The following is a 20,374-nucleotide window of genomic DNA, read 5'->3' on the forward strand; positions in this document are numbered from 1 at the left end:
CCCACCTCCCTGCCTCCCCACCTCCCCACCCCCCACCCCCCACCTTCGGGCATAAGCCCTTCAGATAGTCCATTCCATAATCTCACAATAATTTCATATTTCCCCACTTCGATTTCCAATTATTTTCAATTTATGATCAGTGATTACTGACTCTACACTAACCTCGAAACTGCCCTACTTGCTCTGGTATACTTCCAGTCTTGGACACAAGTTTCTATGTGTGTAACAGGTGTTAATGCAGGTGTTAAAATGCCTGCTCCATGGTTTCAGCTCCTTCTCCAGTTTCTTAACTTTTTCTCTGAGTCTCAGGTTTCATTACTTCAGCACTGTGAGCATCAATAAATAAATAGATTGTGGGGAGTTCTTGCGATGCACTGACAGTGTCCCTCCTCCTGAGCTAGGAGATCTGGGCTCAAGCTCCAATTGCTTCAGAGGCATGCAACAGTTCCTCTAAGCAGATTGATTAGAAAATGGATTGATCCCAAAGCGAGGATGTATCTCTCAGTCAAAAAACAAACCATGCAGGAGTCTATAAATTCCCAGTTTTTTCGATCACCCTTCCTACCACTTTGTTGAAGCCTGTATATCAGTGTGGCACAGTGGCTCAGCAGCTACCACTGCTGCCTCACAGCGTCAGGGACCTGGGTTCAATTCTACCTTTGGGTGACTACCTGTGTGGAGTTTGCATGTTCTCCCTCTGCCCGTGTGGGTTTCCTCCCACAGTCCAAAGATGCGCAGGTTAGTTGGATTGGACATGCTGAGTTGCTCATAGTGAGCACGCTGGGTGGGTGGGGTTGGGATGCTCTTTAGAGAGTCAACATGGACTTGATGGGCCACTGGCCTGCTTCCACACTGTAGGTATTCTACGATCCCAGTGCCATTTAACAATGATATGAGTCTCTGCGTGTGGAACAGATTTCATTCACAGCATTTTAAACGGTCTGTTCCACACTTATAGCTCATTCCTTCCAGCAACTTCCATCATTTACTTTTCACTGAGTCCACACCCAGGCTTAACTGGTCAAGCATAGAGAGGCTCAAACAGCAAACAGACTCACACTATCAAACACACAGCAAAGGAACACTGCACTCACTCGACCAAAACACCTCAGAATTTTCAACACTTCTGCTCGGAGTCTTCTTCACCTTCCCCGGAGTAAGACGGAAATTCACCAGCAAACAACACACTGGGTCATCCTAATTACACCCAACGATCCAGGTACCAGTTCACTCAGCCAATAAAACACAGCCCTCTTCTGTATTTAAATCACTAAAAACATTATCATGCAAATATGATCTGTCCATTATCATGCTGCTGTTAGTGGGATCTTGCTGTGCACACAGACTGGCTGTTGCATTTACAATGACGCCTCAGCAACAGTGCTTCACTGGGATTGTGGGATATCCTTTGGATTTAAAAAGGTGCTATAGAAATGCAGGTTCTTCCTTAAATAAATCACGTCAGAGGCTCTTCGGCGAACCTTAAAGTGTAACCCCAAGTTCAACAAGATTAGGGTGGTGCTGGGAAAACATAGCAGGTCAGGCAGCATCCGAGGAGCAGGAAAATAGACATTTCAGGCAAATGCCCTTCATCAGGAATGAGGCGGGGAGCTTCCAGGGTGGAGAGATAAATGGGAGTTGGCACTGGCTCCTGCTGAAGTCAGGGATTGCTCCTGCTAGTTGGCACTTTGGCCTGGCTCCTGCTGGAGTTGACACTAGCTCCTGCTGGAGCCGGGGATGGTTTCTGCTGGCATTGGGGTTGGCTCCTGCTGGAGTCAGGGATGGATCCTGTGGGCACTGAGCCTGGTTTCTGCTGGAGTTGGGGATGGCCCCTGTTGGCACTGGGGCTGATTTCTGATGGAGTCTGGCTGACTCCTGTTGGTATTGATGCTGTTTCTGCTGCTCATCGAGCTGGCTGTACAATGCTATGAATGTGAGAAACCATAGGAGGAAAAACAGATTGAAAACAAATCTCCAGCCCCTTGGACTCCATTCAAGTCACTGTGACAATCTGACTTTAATACTATAAGGAGCCAATGAGGATTGACTTTAATACCCCTTAGGAATTTTCCTCAATTTAACTTGGAGCCCACTAAATGGAACTGGGATCTATCAGTTTAATCCAAAAACCACAGCCTGACATTTTTATTCCTGTCAGTCCTCTCTTCATTGTTTTGCTGGAACCTAGCCTTGTTGAAAATACGATTATCGAGTGATCACTTGCACCTGTTTTTACCAGCGAGATGCCTGGGCTTTGTTAACGCATGAAAACATAGAAGAAAGGAGGAGGCCATTCGACCCTCTGAGCCTGCTCCACCACTCAATACAATCGTGGCTGATCACTGAATGGACTCAATGGGCTCCCAGCCTCAACGTGAGGCCCAGCGTGGCCTCCCTGCTTTAGAAGGCCTGTAATGCTGAAAACAGAGGAACCTCGATTATCCGAATGACAGGGAGTATTTTGTTCCGATAATCGGATTCCGGATAATCAATTGCCGGATAACACAGTTTAGCCAAGCAATGGGACCTTGCAATCTTGTTCAGATAATCCAAAATTTGGATATTCAACGTTCAAATAATCAAGGCTCCTCTGTATTTTCTCATTTATACCTGAGATTTTGTATCTAGATTGGGACTTCGGCCCAACAAGTTCATACCACCCCTCCAAAGAGTAACCCACCCAGACCCATTTCCCTCTGACTAATGCACCTAACACTACAGGCAATTTAGCATGGCCAATTCACCCGACCTGCACGTCTTTGGACTGTGGGAGGAAACCGGAGCACCTGGAGGAAACCCACGCAGACACGGGGAGCATGTGCAAACTCCACACAGTCACCTGAGGCTGGAATTGAACCCAGGTCCCTGGTGCTGGGAGACTGCAGTGCTAACCACTGAGCCACCATGCCATCCCAACTGAGTACTGAGGCAGTGCCACACAATCTCACACTTCCTCAGTACTGACCTGCATCTGCAGAGTTGTTCTCTGAGGCGTGTTAGCCAACATTAATCCCTCAACAAGGATTTTTAATTGCAGGCTATCTTGTTTTTATTACTATGCTGGTTATGGGAGCTATCGGGGTGCAAATTTAATGAATACTTTTCTGACCTTACAACAGTGACTCCACTTTGAGACGACTTCATTGTCTATAAAATGCTTTTGGACATGCAACAGTGGGAGCGATTGTATAAATGCAAGTTATTGCTTTTTTAAGCAGAGCGTTAAACCAATCTTACAACTTAATTAACTACTCAGGCAGCATATTTCTGTGGTCAGACCAAAAATATTAATGGCAGTTACAGGCACGTTTGTTTGCTCAACATTATTCTGCCAATAATAATGGTGAGTTGCGCAACTGACATTTGATGCACATAAAACAGGAGAGAGGAAGCTCAGATTCTGGCACCTGTCATCGGGCTGGTGAAAGGCAGAGGACACGTTTCTTTGCCTTGTGTCATCAACTTGATGACGGTTTGAGTGAACATCCCAGATACAAGCTGAAGTAAACAAATTGGAAAATGGGTACAGGTCATTCGGGTCAGTGTGAGTGGGAACAACAATCGGGCTGTCAAATAGAGCAGGATTAGAGGCAGTGGCAGCGAATTGGGGTTAGGGCTTCTCAGCGAAGGCAGGGTCAGTGGCTGTAGGGTTAGGGCCCTTGAGAGTGGAACTCAAGGCATCAGGAATGGGGTCAGTGTCAGCAGGAGTGGGATTAGGGTCAGTAGGGGTGGGATTAGTGTCAGTGGCAGTGGGATTAGTGTCAGAAGAAGTGGGATTAGTGTCAGAAGAAGTGGGATTAGTGTCAGAGGAAGTGAGATTAGTGACAGAGGGAGTGGGATAAGGGTCAACAGGATTAGGATTAAAGTCAGTAGGAGTGCCATTAATGTCGGTGGGATTGGGGTTAATGTCAATGGGAATGAGATTAGTGTCAGTGAGATTAGGGTTAAAGTCAGTTGGAGTGAAATTCATGTCAGTATGATTGGGATTAAAATCAGGGGGAATGAGATTATTGTTGGTGGGATTGGGATTAGTGTCAATGGGATTGAGTTTAGTGTCAGTGAGAGTGGAATTAGTGTCAGTGAGAGTGGGATTAGTGTCGGTGGGAGTGGGATTAGTGTCAGTGGGAGTGGAATTAGTGTCAATGGGAGTGGGATTAGTGTCAGTGAGAGTGGGAATTGGTTAGTGAATTCAAACCTAATATTGTTTTGTAACTGCACAACCTTTGAGACCACTTTGATTTATTGAGACTCACTGCGGGAATTCACTGGGCTCACTTTACAACTGAATCTACGCAGCAGCCAAGAGGAGGAGCCAGCACTGCGATACCCTAAAGCCAAAATCTCCAAGATCAACAGTAAAGGAGCTGCCAACTGCAGCACATACACAATACAAACACATCTGCATGTAGGAATGTCATGTGTGTGTGCGTGTGTGTGTGTTTGTGTCTGTGTGTGTGTACTCTCATCCAGATAAACATTGATATAAAACATACCCACACACACTGCACATCATGCACATACTTATACACACATGTCTATACATACCACATGCTCACAGGTGGTTACTGCCAGAACAGATATGGCCACATGTGTGGGGTTACACTGGGTACATTTTGTACATCTTTTAAGCCATCACTTTACACAGATTGCCTTGGTAACTGATGCCAAGTAGTAAAAGATACAACACTCTGGTGACACAGTCGTCCTGATTATGGATGGCCTCAAGTCACAGACTAAAGCCAAAACACTTTCTCCGTCTCTTCTTTCTTTCTCCATCGTAGCTTTTCTACATCCCAATGAAGTCTGGACCCAAGGGAGTTTTTCACATCACAGGAGGTCAGACAGATGTTGGAAACACCATTTTTTTTTGTCTCTCTCACACACACACACACACCCCCACTCACACTCACACACACCCCCACTCCCACTCACACTAACTAAAGCAAATAGCAGTGGACACCACTCACATCCCATTTGCTCCCCACTTCCAAGTAGGCACAGACAGGGTGGAAAGCCCCAGTTCCACAGGTATACAGATGGGTTCTGTTGAAGGGATGCAGCACCTTAATAAAGTTGGCACATTCCGCCTGTAACAGAAAGAGAAGACAGACATCAGGTGAATGGATGAGGTACCATGCATTTTAATCCCGTTGCAGAGAACCGTTAGAACATAGAACATTATAGCGCAGTACAGGCCCTTCGGCCCTCGATGTGGCGGTGACCTGTCATACCAATCTGAAGCCCATCTAACCTACACCATTCCATGTATGTCCATATGCTTGTCCAATGACGACTTAAATGTACTTAAAGTTGGAAAGTAAGAACTTCAGAACGGTCATGAGCAGATCTACTCGCTCCTTGAACTTTCTCTAGAATCCAATAAGATCACAGCTGCCTTACTCCACTCCATCCCACGGTGGCCAAAAACCTACCAATCATAGTCAAAGGTAATACAACGCAGATTGAGACCAATCAGCCTGTCAAACCTGTGCTAGCTTTTTGAAGGCAGTATCCACTTCCTCCCACTGCCCTCCTCATTGCTCTACTACTCCTCGCGCCCCTCACCTCCCCCCCACTTCAAGTCTGGCTTCCAAAAGCGTCGGTCTGTCTGCTTACACCATCCTTTTGAGCAGCACATTGCCGATCACAGAAGCTGTCTGAGAAACCAAAACTCATCTCCTCTCCCCTTCTGCTTCTTTTGTCAATTATCTCCCATCTATATCCTCTAGTTTCCAAGCCTGCAGTCAGTGGGAACAGACTTACAAAAATAAACAGTAACAGAAATCCATTTGGTTTCTGGAAATTTAATCAAGATAAGATTGTCCCGCATTTCGGTTGTATCACACAAGTCTAACAGATAAACACGAGTTTAGTTAAAAGCAGTCCATGACTGAGAGAATCTCATGCAGAACGGGGATTTGATCTGCACTGAATTTGCTTCTCCATGGTATAATGTTGATGTCATTGAAATCTAAAACTCATTTTTGTCCCATTCTTTGGTATGTTACATAAGTGGGGTTAAAAAGTGTGGTGCTGGAAAAGCACAGCCGGTCAGGCAGCGTCCGAGGAGCAGGAGAATCGATGTTTCGAGCATAAGCTCTTCATCAGGAATGATGGGGTAGCCTAAGCTGGCTGAGAAATAAATGGGAGAGGGGTGGGGCTGGCTGCAAGGTAGCTGGGAATGCAATAGGTAGGTGAAGGTGGGGATGAAAATGAAAGGTTGGAGGGGAAGGTGAAATGTATAGGTGGGAAGGAATAGGACAGTTCAAGGGTGCAGTGTTGAGTTGGAGGGTTGGATCTGGGATAGGGTGGGGGGGGGTGAAAATGAGGAAACATGTTACATAAGCCTCAATATCATTGAATCCTTACAGAATCCCTACAATGTGGAAACAGGCCCTTCAGCCCAACAGCTCCACACTGACCCTCTGAAGAATAACCCACCCAGACCCATTTCCCAGCCCTTTTACTCTACATTTCCACTGACTAATGCACTAAACCTACACAGCTCTAAACACTAGGGGCAATTTAGCATGGCCAATTCACCCTAACCTGCATATCTTTGGAGACAGGATGGCAGAATTTTCTGTTCATGTACTTACAATGATGACTTACTCCCTCCTTTGATGGAGATAGGGTTACTGGCATCTACAGGGTGTGAGTAAAGAGTGAAATGGAAGACAGTTAGTGATCAAAGTGCTTGACAGCGGGTCGCCTGATTGACAGCTTGTTCGGCAGAGTAGACATATATCTCCTAACACCACTGGTGCACTACATTAGCCAAGTCACCCTCAGCAGCACCCTGCAACATCTGCAACTTCCACTGTGTAAAGGACAAGATGCATGGCAAACACCGCTTCCTTCAAATTTTCAAAGAAAGGTCAAACGTTGGGGATGTTTGCAGAAGACTACACAATGTTCGGAAGCATTCGCGAATCCTCAGACTCTGAAGCAGCCCATGTCCAAATGGAGCAAGAGCTGGACAGATGTTAGCTGGCAAATGTCACGTGGCTCACAGGTGGAAGGCAACAACCATCTCTAACCAGAGAGACTTTAACCATCACTCTTTGATACTCAATACAACATTATCATTGAACCCCAATCATCAACATCTCGGTGATTACCAATGACCAAAATCTGAAATGGATTGGCCACCTAAGTATTGTGGCTACAAAAGCAGATCAGAACTAGGAATCCTGCGGCGATTAACTTAGTCCTCCTGCCTCCCCAACATCTACAAGGCACAGGTCAGCAGTGTGATGGAATATTCTCCACTTGCTTGGATGGGGGCAGCTCCAACAACAATCAAAAAGTTTGTCACCAACAAGGACAAAGTAGCCCACCTGATTGGCACCACATCCAAAAATATTCACTCCTTCCATCACCGACACTCAGTAGCAGCTTCAGATACCCTGATTTTGTATTTAGATTTGGTTAGATTCTCTACAGTGTGGAAACAGGCCATTTAGCCCAACAAGTCCACACTGACCCACTGAAGAGAAACCCACCCAGACCCATTTCCTTCTGATTAATGTACCTGACCCTATGAGCAATTTAACTTGGCCAATTCACCTAACCTGGACATTTTTGGACTGTAGGAGGAAACCAGAGCACCCAAAGGAAACCCACGCAGACATGGGGAGAATGTGCAAAGTCCACACAGGCGGTCACCTGAGGCTGGAATCGAACCCAGCTCCCTGGTGCTGTGAGACACCGTGCTGCCCCTTTTTAAGTAATAGACCTTGGTCTATAAGGACTAGAAGCAGGCCATTTTGCCCAATGAATTTACTCACCATTCAATGAGATTATGAATGATCTGATGAATCTCCCAAGTTCATCACCTTGAGGAATGACCAATGAATTAACAATGAACAAGGTCAGCCAGACCTTGACAATTCTGTATGAAAGGGTTAATAATTACAACTAGTGTTTTTTCCGTTTCTCTCATAGGAAAGAAAACGATTGGAATTTTGGAACCTGATCCCCAAAATACAGATAAATACAGGAATGCCATGCAATAAATATGGAATTTGACTTTAATCAGCCCGAAGACCCGTTGATAATTGTCATGACACGGTTTGAAAGTGCTACAGAAAGCAGTGAGTTAACTTGGCTATAAATGCAAGTTCACTCTCAGGATTAAAATTCCATGAAAACTGACCACATTGCCAATATGCCGGAATCATATCCTTGGGAATTTTGCACTCATTTGGGTCAAAGATGTTAGCATCAGGGATTAGGAGTGAAATAAAGAGGGAATTGACAGTTCTTTTCTCAGCTCAGGACATTCGAGTTTAAATACTTATATTTGTCACAAAAGGGTCCGAATTCTTTACTGCAGGTCAATCCGATGCCCTGATGTTTTCTGCCAGGGTACTAGTGGTGGGTATATGTGTGGCAGATTGGGTGTGAAACCCCTCTTCTGGTACCTTCTCCCACCCATCTTGGAACCTTAATATTAAATCCCTAAACTCTGCTTCCCCTCCAGACTTGTCAAGTGTTGTCACCTACTCCTATTCAGGTTTCAGCCTTCCAGTGTTTTGCATCTTCCTGCCATCTCATTGGTGAGGGCGGATTGACATCTTTCATTCAATTTTATGCTTTGATACTGATCGGGTTTAATCATGCTTTTTGAAAACGTGTTTAGGATTGATAGTTCGGATCTGCTGAAAGGGAGCAGTGAAGGTGAGGTGGGAGGAGAGCAGGTTCATGTGGAGCATGCGCCAATTTGTTTAGCTCTTCCTTCTCGAGTTGTGGGCCAGAGTTTATTCCCCATCTCCAGCTGTCCTTGAGAAGGTGGTGGTGCACTGCCTTCTTGAACTGCTGTGGTCCATCAAGGGTGGGTACACCCAGTGCTCATAAAGAAGGAGTTCCAGGATTTTGACCCAGTGACAGTGAAGGAACAGTGATATATTTTCAAGTCAGGGTGGTGAGTGGCTTGGAGGGGACTTTGCAGCCGGTGGTCTTTCCATGCATCTGCTTGTCTTTATAGATGGTAGGGATCACAGGATTGGAAGATGCTGTCAAAGGAGCCTTGGGGAGTTGCCACAGTGCATCTGGTAGACAGTAAACACTATTGTCACTGGGCGAATGGGAGGACTGCAGATGCTGGAGATTAGAGTCAAGAGTGAGGTGCTGGAAAAGCACAGCAGGTCAGGCAGCATCCTTGGATGTGCTTTTCCATCGCCATACTCTCAACATTACTGCCACTGGGTATTGGCGGTGGAGGAAGTGAATGTGGAAAATAATAGTTACGGTGACAATCATGCAGACTACCTCAGCCTTGATGGTGTTGAGCTTCTTGAGTGTTGTTAGACCTGCATCTATCCAGGCAAACGGGGAGCACTGCATCATTCTTTAGATTTTTGCCTGGAGCTGAATACTTTGCTGTATATTCTCTTAGCTTTAATTGAATCTTCCAGCATTGGTTTGAATGCTGGCTTTGTACCCAGTTAACCCCTAAAACAATACAGACATCAGTGGACAGCTGATCCTATCTGAATCATAACTGGTAGGTTAGGTTATAGCTGCTTCCCACTGGAGTAACTTGAGGTCATCTCTCTCCAGTAGTGCTAGATTAATACTTAAAATACTCACCTGATGGTCAACCCAGAGAAACAGAGCCCAGTTCAGTCTCAGAGAATTAATGCAAGACCAAAGGGAGACTGATGATATACAACAGTGCAAATCCTTCTGGATAGATGTATCGCTGGTGTGATCCATCAAAAAAGCAGCCCACATTAGAAGTGCATGATTGAAAACTATTTCCTCTTGAATGAAAACCTTTGATACTTTGCATTTAGATCGTGAGGGTGTTTTAGTGAAAAACAGGATGGTTGGCATATTTGTGGAAATGGTACAAAGGCCATTGCTCTTGGAGGTCTTTGCAGAAGCAAGAGCTCCTTCAGGCAGGTCCACGCTACATGAACTAACGCTCGGCTGCACCTCATTCTGGCTTGGAATGTGAGTGTGCCCCTATCTCTCTTCTTCACATGCCCGCAACTGTGTGTGTTTTTAATCAGGAATTGAAAGTGATAAACATGCCAATCAGAGGGAATGTGTACAGGTATAGAATCCCTACAGTGTAGAAACAGGCCCTTCGTCCCAACAAGTCCACACCGACCCTCCGAAGAGTACCCCACTCAAACCCAATCCTCATTACTCTACAATTACTCCTGACTAATGCACCTAACCCACACATCCCTGAACACGATGGGCAATTTAGCCAATTCACCTGACCTGCACATCTTTGGATTGTGGGAGGAAACCGGAGCACCCGGAGGAAACCCACGCAGACACGGGGACAATGTGCACACTCCACATGCAACATGCAACCTGGTTCCCTGCCACTGTGAGGCAGCGGTGCCAACCACTCAGCCACAGTGCCATCCCCGGTGTTTACGGAGAAGCTTGGCAAACACATGACAGGGGATGGAATAGCAATGGGGCAGGGTGAAGATTTTTAATTTACTCTTTTATGTGACCTGGGTGTCGCAAGTAAGGCCAACATTTGTCAGCCACCTCTAACTGCCCTTGAATTGAGTGGCTTGCTTGATCTTGTCAGGGAGCTGTTAGAATCAACCACATTGCAGTAGGTCTGGGTGTAAGTTGCCAAAGTGGTGAGGATTTGGGCTACAAATGACATACAGAGGTAGAGCTGAGGTTAAGTGCTGTTTCAGTCAGGAATGTGGCTTTCAAAAGAGAGTGATCATTACCTCACAAACAAAATCAGAAATTGCAGGAAAAATTGAGAGGTTGAACAGGCTAGGACTGTTTTCCCCGGAGCGTTGGAGGCTGAGGGATGACCTTATAAAGGTTTATAAAATCGTGAGGAGCATGGTTGGGATAAACAGACAAAGTCTTTTTCCTGGGAGTCCAGAACTAGAGGGCATAGGTTTAGGGTAAGAGGGGACAGATATTAAAGAGACCTAAGGGGCAACTTTTTCACACAGAGGGTGGTACGGATATGGAATGCCAGAGGAAGTGGTGGAGGCTGGTACAATTACAACATTTAAAAGGCATATGGATGGGTATATGAATAGGAAGGGTTTGGAGGGATATGGGCCAGGTGCTGGCAGGTGGGACTAGATTGGGTTGGGATATCTGGTCGGCATGGCTGGGTTGGACCGAAGGGTCTGTTTCCGTGCTGTACATCTCTATGACTCTAGGTCTGGTGGGGAAAGGTGTGGAGAGAAAGCAGAGTTAACATGCAGAACTGAAGAAGGGCCACTGGACCCAAAATGTTATCCCAGCATCAGCACAGATGCTGCCACCTGCCAAGTTTTTCCAGCAATTTCTGATTTTGTTTCTGATTTCCAGTATCCGCAGTTCTTTGGGGATTTTTTTGTTGTTCAGTCATTAGTTCGTGCCTCTGACCTGTAAGCACACATGGCTATCAAAGAGCATATTGCGATTTGGGTGTGGGGGGCACAGAAATGGGCACAAGGAGCTCGTTGGCTTCCAAGGAGCAAGCCTTGTATCAGCGATGCAATGTCTTCTGACGTCTAGCAATGGTTTTGTCTCCCAAGGGAGAGACAGAACACTGCTAAACACCTCGGTCTGCAGCTGTTGGACAATATTAAACTGAGGCCACATCTGTGTTAACAGTGTGTTAGCTTTATTGCTGAGATACACAAGTGAAGAGTTATTTAATTAAGAATCTGGAGCATTTATAAAGAGAAACTGCTAGACTGCAAAATGGTGGGAATTGGAGATAGGAAACAGACATATGCAATCATAGAATCCCACAATGTGGAAGCAGGCCATTCAGCCCAGTGAGTCCACACCAATCCTCCAAAGAGCATCCTCCCCCTACCCAATCCATGTAACCCTACATTTTCCATGGCCAATCTTTGGACTCATCTTTGGACTGTGGGAGGAAACCAGAGCACCCAGAGGAAACCAACACAGACCCAGGGAGAATGTGCAAACTCCACACAGTCACCTGAGGGTGGAATAGAACCAATCCCTGGCACTGAGAGGTAGCAGTGTTAGCCACCATTTCACTGTAATGCTGTATTCTGTAAATTAACCCATTATCAGGAAAGGTAATGTGGGATTAATTTACTAGTCTATCCTCTCAGATTGGGTGGGGAAGTGGTCAATTAGCTGGTTTGCAATACAGAGTGATACTAATAGTGTTGGCTTAAGGCCTGCACCATCTGAGGTTAGTATGAAAGGCTCTCCTACAATCGCTCACTCTCACCTGAGAGATGGTGAACCCTCAGGTAAAACCACCAACAGTTATCTCTCTCTAATGACATAGCAGCCTTATGGTCTGGTAAGACAATGGTAATATTACCTCTTACCTCTCAGGTATGTGTATAAGATCCCAGGGCACTGTTTCAAGGATGACAATGGGTGTACACCACGTGTTCTAGCTAATATCAACTCCACACGCTGATTTGGTCATCATCACATCTCTGTTGGTGGGGAATTGCAGTTTACAATCAGACAGTTGTGTTTCCTGTGATACAGCAGTGACACGACCCACCAGGAGAGAAGGATGAGCCATCAGCTCCCTACAGGAGCTCAATCTGGAATTCGCTCTTTAAAGATCTCCACCACTCCAGCAATGCCACCCCACCCCTCCATAGTGTTTCCTCTAACACCATGGATGGAAAGGTACGCTCTCCACTTGCCACAGTGAGCGCTCAAGAAACTCAACGGCAGTTTGCCCGATTGATGCTAGTGAAGCGGTTACCAATATCCAATCCCCTCCCCTCCCCTCCCCACACTGCCCAACCCCAGTGATCCCCCACCCCACTACCACTATCACCATTGGTGTATAATGGCTCCAATGTATATTATCCTAGGTTCGACAATCACCAGCAATCTCTCCTGGTCCACCCACGCTGATGAGACGGTCAAGAAAACACAACAATGCCTCTACTTCCATGGGAGGCTAAGGAAATTCAGCTTGTCCAAAGAGACTCTTACCAACTTTTATAGATGCACCATAGAAAGCATCCTATCTGGATGCATCCACTATCTGGTTTGATGTGGCAAATACTGCCATTGAGTTTCTTGAGCGCTCACTGTGGCAAGTGGAGAGCGTACCTTTCCATCCATGGTGTATGGCAAATACTCTGCCCAGGACTGTAAGAAATTAGAACACAGTCCAGTCCATCACACAAACCAGCCTTCCATCCATTGACTCCATCTACACTTCCCACTGCCTCAAAAAGGCAACTAACATCATCAATTACTCCTCCCACCCCAATTATAATCTCTTTTGTTCGGCAGAAGATACAAAAGCTTAAACACGCACCAACAGGTTCAAGAACAGCTTCTTCCCCGCTGTTATTAGGCTGATGAATAGACCTCCCAAATCTTAAGTTGAATGTTGTTCTCACTGCTTGTGTACCTTCCCTGCAGCTGTAGCATTGTATTCCTCACTCAGTTCTATTACCCTAATGCACTTTGTACAGTAAGATCTACGCACAGAACAAAACCTTTTCATTGTATCGAGATACTTAGATTAGATTAGATTAGATTAGATTAGATTAGATTAGATTAGATTACTTACAGTGTGGAAACAGGCCCTTCGGCCCAACAAGTCCACACCGACCCGCCGAAGCATAACCCACCATACCCATTCTCCTACATTTACCCCTTCACATAACACTACGGGCAATTTAGCATGGCCAATTCACCTAACCTGCACATCTTTGGATTGTGGGAGGAAACCGGAGCACCCGGAGGAAACCCACGCAGACACGGGGAGAACGTGCAAACTCCACACAGTCAGTCGCCTGAGGCGGGAATTGAACCCGGGTCTCTGGCACTGTGAGGCAGCAGTGCTAACCACTGTGCCACCGTGCCGCCCACTTGTGACATTAATAAACCAAATCAAATATCCACACCAGCCACAGGCCCTTTAGTGATACCTTTAAAAACCAAGAGTTCAACCACAAGAGGACAAAGGTAGCACGGTGAGGGAGCACCAACAACTCCAGGCTCTCCTCGGAGTCCAACACCATCCTCACTTGAGTAACCAGGTTTTGGTCGCAGGTCCCAACATCACCTTTGATGCTGAGCCACATTAGATTTGATCATCGCTCCTGGAAAATGCATTAGGATACCGTACACATTTTAAAAGGCGCTACATGAATGCAAGTGTCTGTTGCTGGGGGAACAGCGGGCAGCACCCTCTATTGCATGATGTAACATTGCTCCCACACCGAATATATCTTGATGAACAGATTAACCAGTTGTTCCTTGCACTGCCCCAACCTGAGGTGACCATGACTTTTACTGCAACACTTCCCTGTTCCCGTGAACAATGCACAGCATCTATTTCCTATTTTGATAGGAACACAGTTATTTGAGAAATCCCAGTTGACGGGTTTTAGGAATTTCTACCCAGTCATTCACAAAGCAATGATGCTCCAGGCGCCGGTGGAACATTTATAAACTGTCAACAGTGCTCGTGGGTTCTCAGCTCACCCGCTGATGAGCTGCATTCCTGCGTAAGGATACAATTCCATTTACAGCAAATTCCTTCATAATGATAATTATCCCAGCCAATGACACAGCCTCAAGCACCCTTTATTATTCCACTTCTCAATCACACAAACATTAATCTAAAATTGATGGCTCAACACTTCAGCTAAAATAGCAGAGAAGAGTTTTTTTTTCATATATTCACTCATAGGCTAAGACAACATTTATTGGCCACCCTTAATGTCCCAGGTGAAAGTTCAGTGTCACCCTGTGGGTCTGGAGTCACATGCAGGCCAGACCAGGTTAGGATGTCACACTTCCTTCTCCAAAGTGAGCAAGGTGGGATTTTCCTGGCAATTAACAATGGGTCACAGTCGTCATTAAACTCATAATTCATGTTTTCTTTTTAAAAACATTGAACTTAATTTCCACCATCTGGGATTTGAACTTAGGTCCCCAGTAGCACTACCTGGAACACCAGTCTATGATTAATACCACTCGGTTATCATCTCGCCCCTGCTCATACGTTGTATTACCAGCAGATTTGATGGGCTAAATGACCACTTCTGCTCCTCTTTCTTATGGGCATTGTATCTCCCATCGCATGGAATCCCTACAGTGTGGAAGCAGGCCATTCAGCCCATCGAGGCCACACCGACCCCGTGAAAGACAGCCCACTCAGTAACCCCCACCACCATAAAATCAGGCTAGGCTGATCCACCTAGCCTGCACATCCCTGAACACTAAGAACAATTTAGCATGGCCAATCCACCTAATCAGTATGCCTTTGGATTGTGGGAGGAAACCGGACCACACGGAGGAAACTCACGCAGACACGGGGAGAACGTGCAAACTCCACACAGACAGTCACCCGAGGGAGGAATCGAACCTGGGTCCCTGGTGCTGAGTCACTGGGCTAACCAGCATCACTAACAGCATGCCCATCTTTGAATATATTTTGAGTCTAATTCTATGGCAGTCAGTGGGGGAATTGGAGGATGCTAAAAGGAAGATGTGTTTGAATGCTGATGTTAAAAGGACGTTTGCTCCCTTACTCTAGGGTTGAGAGAGAAAGATTAGCAATAGGAACCACTGGGCCTGAGATGAATTATTAGTGATAGTGGGTACTGTACATGGGAGATTGAATTACTCCAACAGCTTGCAACATGCAAACATGTTCCCCATCATAAAATTGCCTGCCATAAAATCTGATCCATCTGAAGTCCACAGGGTGGAGCAGCAGATACTTGAGAAGGAGTAGTGGAGCTTAGAATCCAGCTCATCAACAGGTGAGCTGAGAACCCACGAGTACTGTTGGCAGTTTATAAATGTTCCACGCTGTCCCCGGAGCATCATTGCTTTGTGAATGACTGGGCAGGAATTCCTAAAACTCAGCAATTGGAATTTCACAAAGAACTGTGTTCCTATCAAAATAGGAAAACGACGCTGTGCATTGTGCATGGGAACAGGGAAGTGTTGCGGTAAACATCATGGTCATCTCAGGTTGGGGCAATGCAGGGAACAACAGGTTAATCAGTTCACCGCAGTAATGGCTGTGGGAGAAATGATACTGACTGCAATAGAGGAGGCTGCCTGCTCTTCCCCAAGCAACAGACATTTGCATTCATGTAGCACCTTTTTAAATTTGTACATATTTCCCGTCAACAACGATGGAACCAAATTTAACGCTGAGCCACACTAGATGTTGGGGCAGATTCTCAAAGGCTTGTGCAAAAGGATGCATGACCCAGTGAGGTGGGAAGATATAGAACTGGGGCTTGGGTCAGAACGTCATACAGCGTGGAAACAGACCCTTCGGCCCAACTCCTCCATGTTGACCAGCTTTCCTAGAATTTCCTGGAATTCTTGGGTGGAGTTCTAAGACTTCTTAGGAGCTTTAGAAATGATACTGAAAGACAACAAACTCACAGAAGGCACCCAGCAAACTATCAGACAGACAGTCGCACCAACATTAAACAGGAAAAAGGAAGGAGACACATTCAATACACAAGAAGGACTCAAAAAGATAAAAACATTGCTATCCTACCTGCAGACAAAGGACACATGACAGTCATCTTAAAATCAAAGAGACTACATTGAGGACGTGAACACACTGCTTGCAGATACCAACACTTACCAACACGCGACGATAGACCCATCCCCACTAGATAACAGAATCACAGCCCTACTCTAAAAACTTCAGAAATCTGGAGAAATAAATAAAACAGACTTCTAAACAATGAAACCAGATGGATCCAACACACCACGCTTCTACAGATTACCCAAAATTCACAAACTAGGAGCCCCCCTCAGCACCGTAGTCTCGCTACCTGGAACACCAACTTACAGACTAGTCAAGGAGCTACACCAAAGACTAAAACACTTAGTAGAAGACTCACATCACTCCATCCACTCCACCCAAGAATTCATGAAGACACCAAGACAGAAGAGGATGAAATAATGGACTCCTTTGACGTAACAGCCCTGTTCACACCCATCAACATCAACCTGGCCAAGGTAACACTGACTACATTATTCGAAGAACCAAAGACACATACACCAAACACCACCAACTTCATGAGCAAGGACAATGTCGTCAAGCTAGTGGACCTATGTCCTTACCACCCACTTCACCTTCAATAATAAAACCTACAGACAAATCAAAGGAACAGCCTTGGGATCTCCGATATCAGGGTTCTTAGCAGAGGCAGTAATGCAGAGACTTGAGCAAACAGCTCTGCCAACCATCCACCTCAAACTCTGAGTCCGCTTCATGGATGATACCTTTGTCATCACTAAATGAAACAAATTAGAGGAAACCTTCAAGACCATCTATAATACCCTTACTGGCATAAAATTCACTAAAGAGGGGGAAAACAACAATAAATTCCCATTCCTTATCATGGTAGCCCACAAACCCACTATCACACTAAAACAGCAGCTAATGAACTTGAAAGACCCTATACAGACAACAAGCAAAACTAATGTCATTTACAAAATACCTCACAAGAACGTAACAAACACTACATTGGACAAACAAGCAAGCAACTAGCCACTAGTAAACATGAATATCAATTAGCCACAAAAAGACATGACCCACTCTCACTAGTATGTTTACACATAGATAAGGAAGGACACTACTTTGACTGGGACAACACATCCATGCTAGGACAAGCTAAGTAGAGACACGAACGAGAATTCCCAGAAGTATGGCATTCCAACCGAAACTCTATCAACACACACATTGACTCGGATCCCATTTACCACCGCCTGAGAAAAAGAACCGGAAATGACATCACCACAGGACATGACATGACTGTGGGAAATGATGTCACCAACACAAGGAAATCTAAACACATAAATAAAAAGCGGGCCTTACCATCAGTGTTTTATCCAGAAGCTCACTAATGATGTTACCTGCTACGGTGACAAAACGTCTAAAACTGAACCTTTCGGCTCAGCCATCAAACCTACATCCAGAACCTCAACCTGATTTACAAATCTTCTCAAAACTTGCTAACCTTAAGTTATCTCGAGAATGTGACTTAAAAGAAGTTCTGGTATTTACATATTAATGAACTGATACCTGCAACCCATTCTAAAAGATGAAAGACTTAACAACAATCCAGGTTTGTTCAATATATCATTTCAGTCACATGACACTGTAATCTTTTGCTATAGATTCTGTGTCTTATGGTCCTGCTCTACAGCTACCTGATAAAGGAGCAGCGCTTGCTTTCTGCCCTGCTTTATTCCTTTCCATTTGTATGAAAATATATTTGAGAACTTCGAGTGTTGACAGCATAACTATCGTCGAGACAACTTCCAAGTGGGATCCATGCTCCTGTCTGCAGTAAAACACTCTGTTCAATTGTTCTCATAAGCCAACTTTATAGAGATGTAATGGGATGGAATTAAGAGCTGAGCATAGAGTGACCATTACACAGTGTGTACTGTAAGACAACATCAATAAATTAAACAGAGCCCCGTTCAGTACAGCAGTGCCTAATGCTCACAAACAAGGTTTTATGTAACTCATCAGATTTCACTTGGCTCTGTGGACTGTTCTCAACTTCATACACTCTCAGTCCTGGTCAGGGACAGCTGTGATCAGCAGGTTTTTGTTTATCATGGTTGGATTGCCAGGTAGAGAGCAAAGAAAATGTTAAACCTTGCTGGTGCTGGGGTACTTTCAAACACACTCATCTCTCAGGAACATGAAGTGAAGCCCGATCCTTAGGATGGACCAGTGGCTCACGGTAACTGTGGCTCAGTGGGTGACACTCTGGCCTTTATAGCAGAGTGTGGGGGTTTGGGTCCCACTCCAGAATGGAGTTTAATACTTGGCACAGACATGAGGGGAGTGTCGGGGGTGCCACCTTTGAGGTGAAATATTAAAGTGAAGTCCTGCCTGCCTACTCAGGCGAACATAAAAGATGATAATTGTCTAAAGAGCCACAGGGGAATTATCTCAAGTGTATGTGTCAACCACCATCACTAACGCAGGTTAGCTGGTCATTATTTAATTGCTAAATGTGAGGGTGTTCACATGCAAATTGACTACTGCAGTTTCCCCCCCTTACAACAGAAAATACGTTTCAAAGAACACTTTGTTGACTGTGGAGTATTTTGGGACATTCTGAAATAATGAACTGTGTTACATAAATGACATATTTCACTGAACTCACTATACTGTTAACCTATAATGCTCCAATGATAAGACATCGCCAGTTCATACTCAGAAAATACACAAATACAAATCTAAAGCAAGGAACAGGGTGTAGGGTCATTTACAAGTCTGCGCAGTCATCAAAGAACCTCAAAAGCCAGAGACACACGTTAGAGTTTCAGAAAGAATCCTACAGTGCGGAAGGAGGCCATTCAGCCCATCGAGTCTGCATTGAGCTTCTGACCAAACCAGACCCAGCCCCCGACCATAATCCTACATTTTCCATGGATCATCCACCTAGTCTGAACATCCTGGAGACTATGTGCAATTTAACCAGCACAACTCTGGACTATGGGAGGAAGCCGGGGCACCCAGAGGAAACCCATACAAACACATGGAGAATGCGCAAACTCCAGTCACCAGAGGCTGAAATCGAACCTAGCCCCGATGGCTGATGCACAATCTTATGATTAGTATGATCCATCAGAACCCAACTCATTCAAATCGCTTATGCTCAACCTCTGCTGCTAATCTAAACGATTTCCCCAGATCTTACAAATCAGGAATTGGTTCAGTTTCCTCTGGAAATCAGCACCTGCCAGCTTAGGTAACAGCCTGGCTCACTTTTCTAAATAAATGTACATTTGCTGCTTTAGTTAGGCTAAACTTGATAAATGCTGTCTGCTGGCCTTTCCTGTTCAAGTCAGAGATAATACTGCACAGATAAATGCCATTTGGCCCATCGGGTCCATGTTGAAACAATCCAGTCAGTCCTTGTACCACTGTACCATTAGCTAATCAAAACAGTTCACATTTCTCTGTCATTCCCAGAGAACTTACAACTCTTTTTCTCTTTGAATTCATATTAGATACAGTTCTGCAATATCTGGGACACTTGGGAACTGTGGGAAGCAACCAGTAAACCAGAAATGCTGGTTAACAAACAGTGGTTCGTGTAACAATAGGAATTGAATAGAAACCTATCACAGTGTACACTGATCCGTTCAAAACTTTTAAGAGTCTTGCCTCCTTTCACTGTAAGCAGAGAGAGAAAAATACTCCAACCAGATAGTGAAGGCGGGGTTTGGTATGCTTTCCTTTATTGGTCAGAGTATTGAGTACAGGAATTGGGAGTCATGTTGCCACTCTTGGAATATTGGGTGCAATTCTGTTCTCCTTCCTATCGGAAGGATGTTGTGAAACTTGAAAGGGTTCAGAAAAGATTTACAAGGATGTTGCCAGGGTTGGAGGATTTGAGCTATA

The 20,374-nt window shown here is 45.2% G+C and overlaps 1 protein-coding gene across 1 annotated transcript in view; it reads right to left on the reverse strand.

The window, feature by feature from the left end:
- The window catches only part of LOC122559240 (semaphorin-3A-like), a 172,746-nt gene that overhangs the window by 50,153 nt on the left and 102,219 nt on the right, over window positions 1-20,374 (reverse strand). Inside the window, exon 5 of the mRNA XM_043708621.1 lies at window positions 4,968-5,087. Within this exon, the coding sequence (XP_043564556.1) occupies window positions 4,968-5,087 (120 nt within the window). The remainder of the gene's footprint in view (window positions 1-4,967; window positions 5,088-20,374) is intronic.

Source organism: Chiloscyllium plagiosum, chromosome 18 (assembly GCF_004010195.1).
Source record: "Chiloscyllium plagiosum isolate BGI_BamShark_2017 chromosome 18, ASM401019v2, whole genome shotgun sequence".
Taxonomy (NCBI): Eukaryota; Metazoa; Chordata; class Chondrichthyes; order Orectolobiformes; family Hemiscylliidae; genus Chiloscyllium; species Chiloscyllium plagiosum.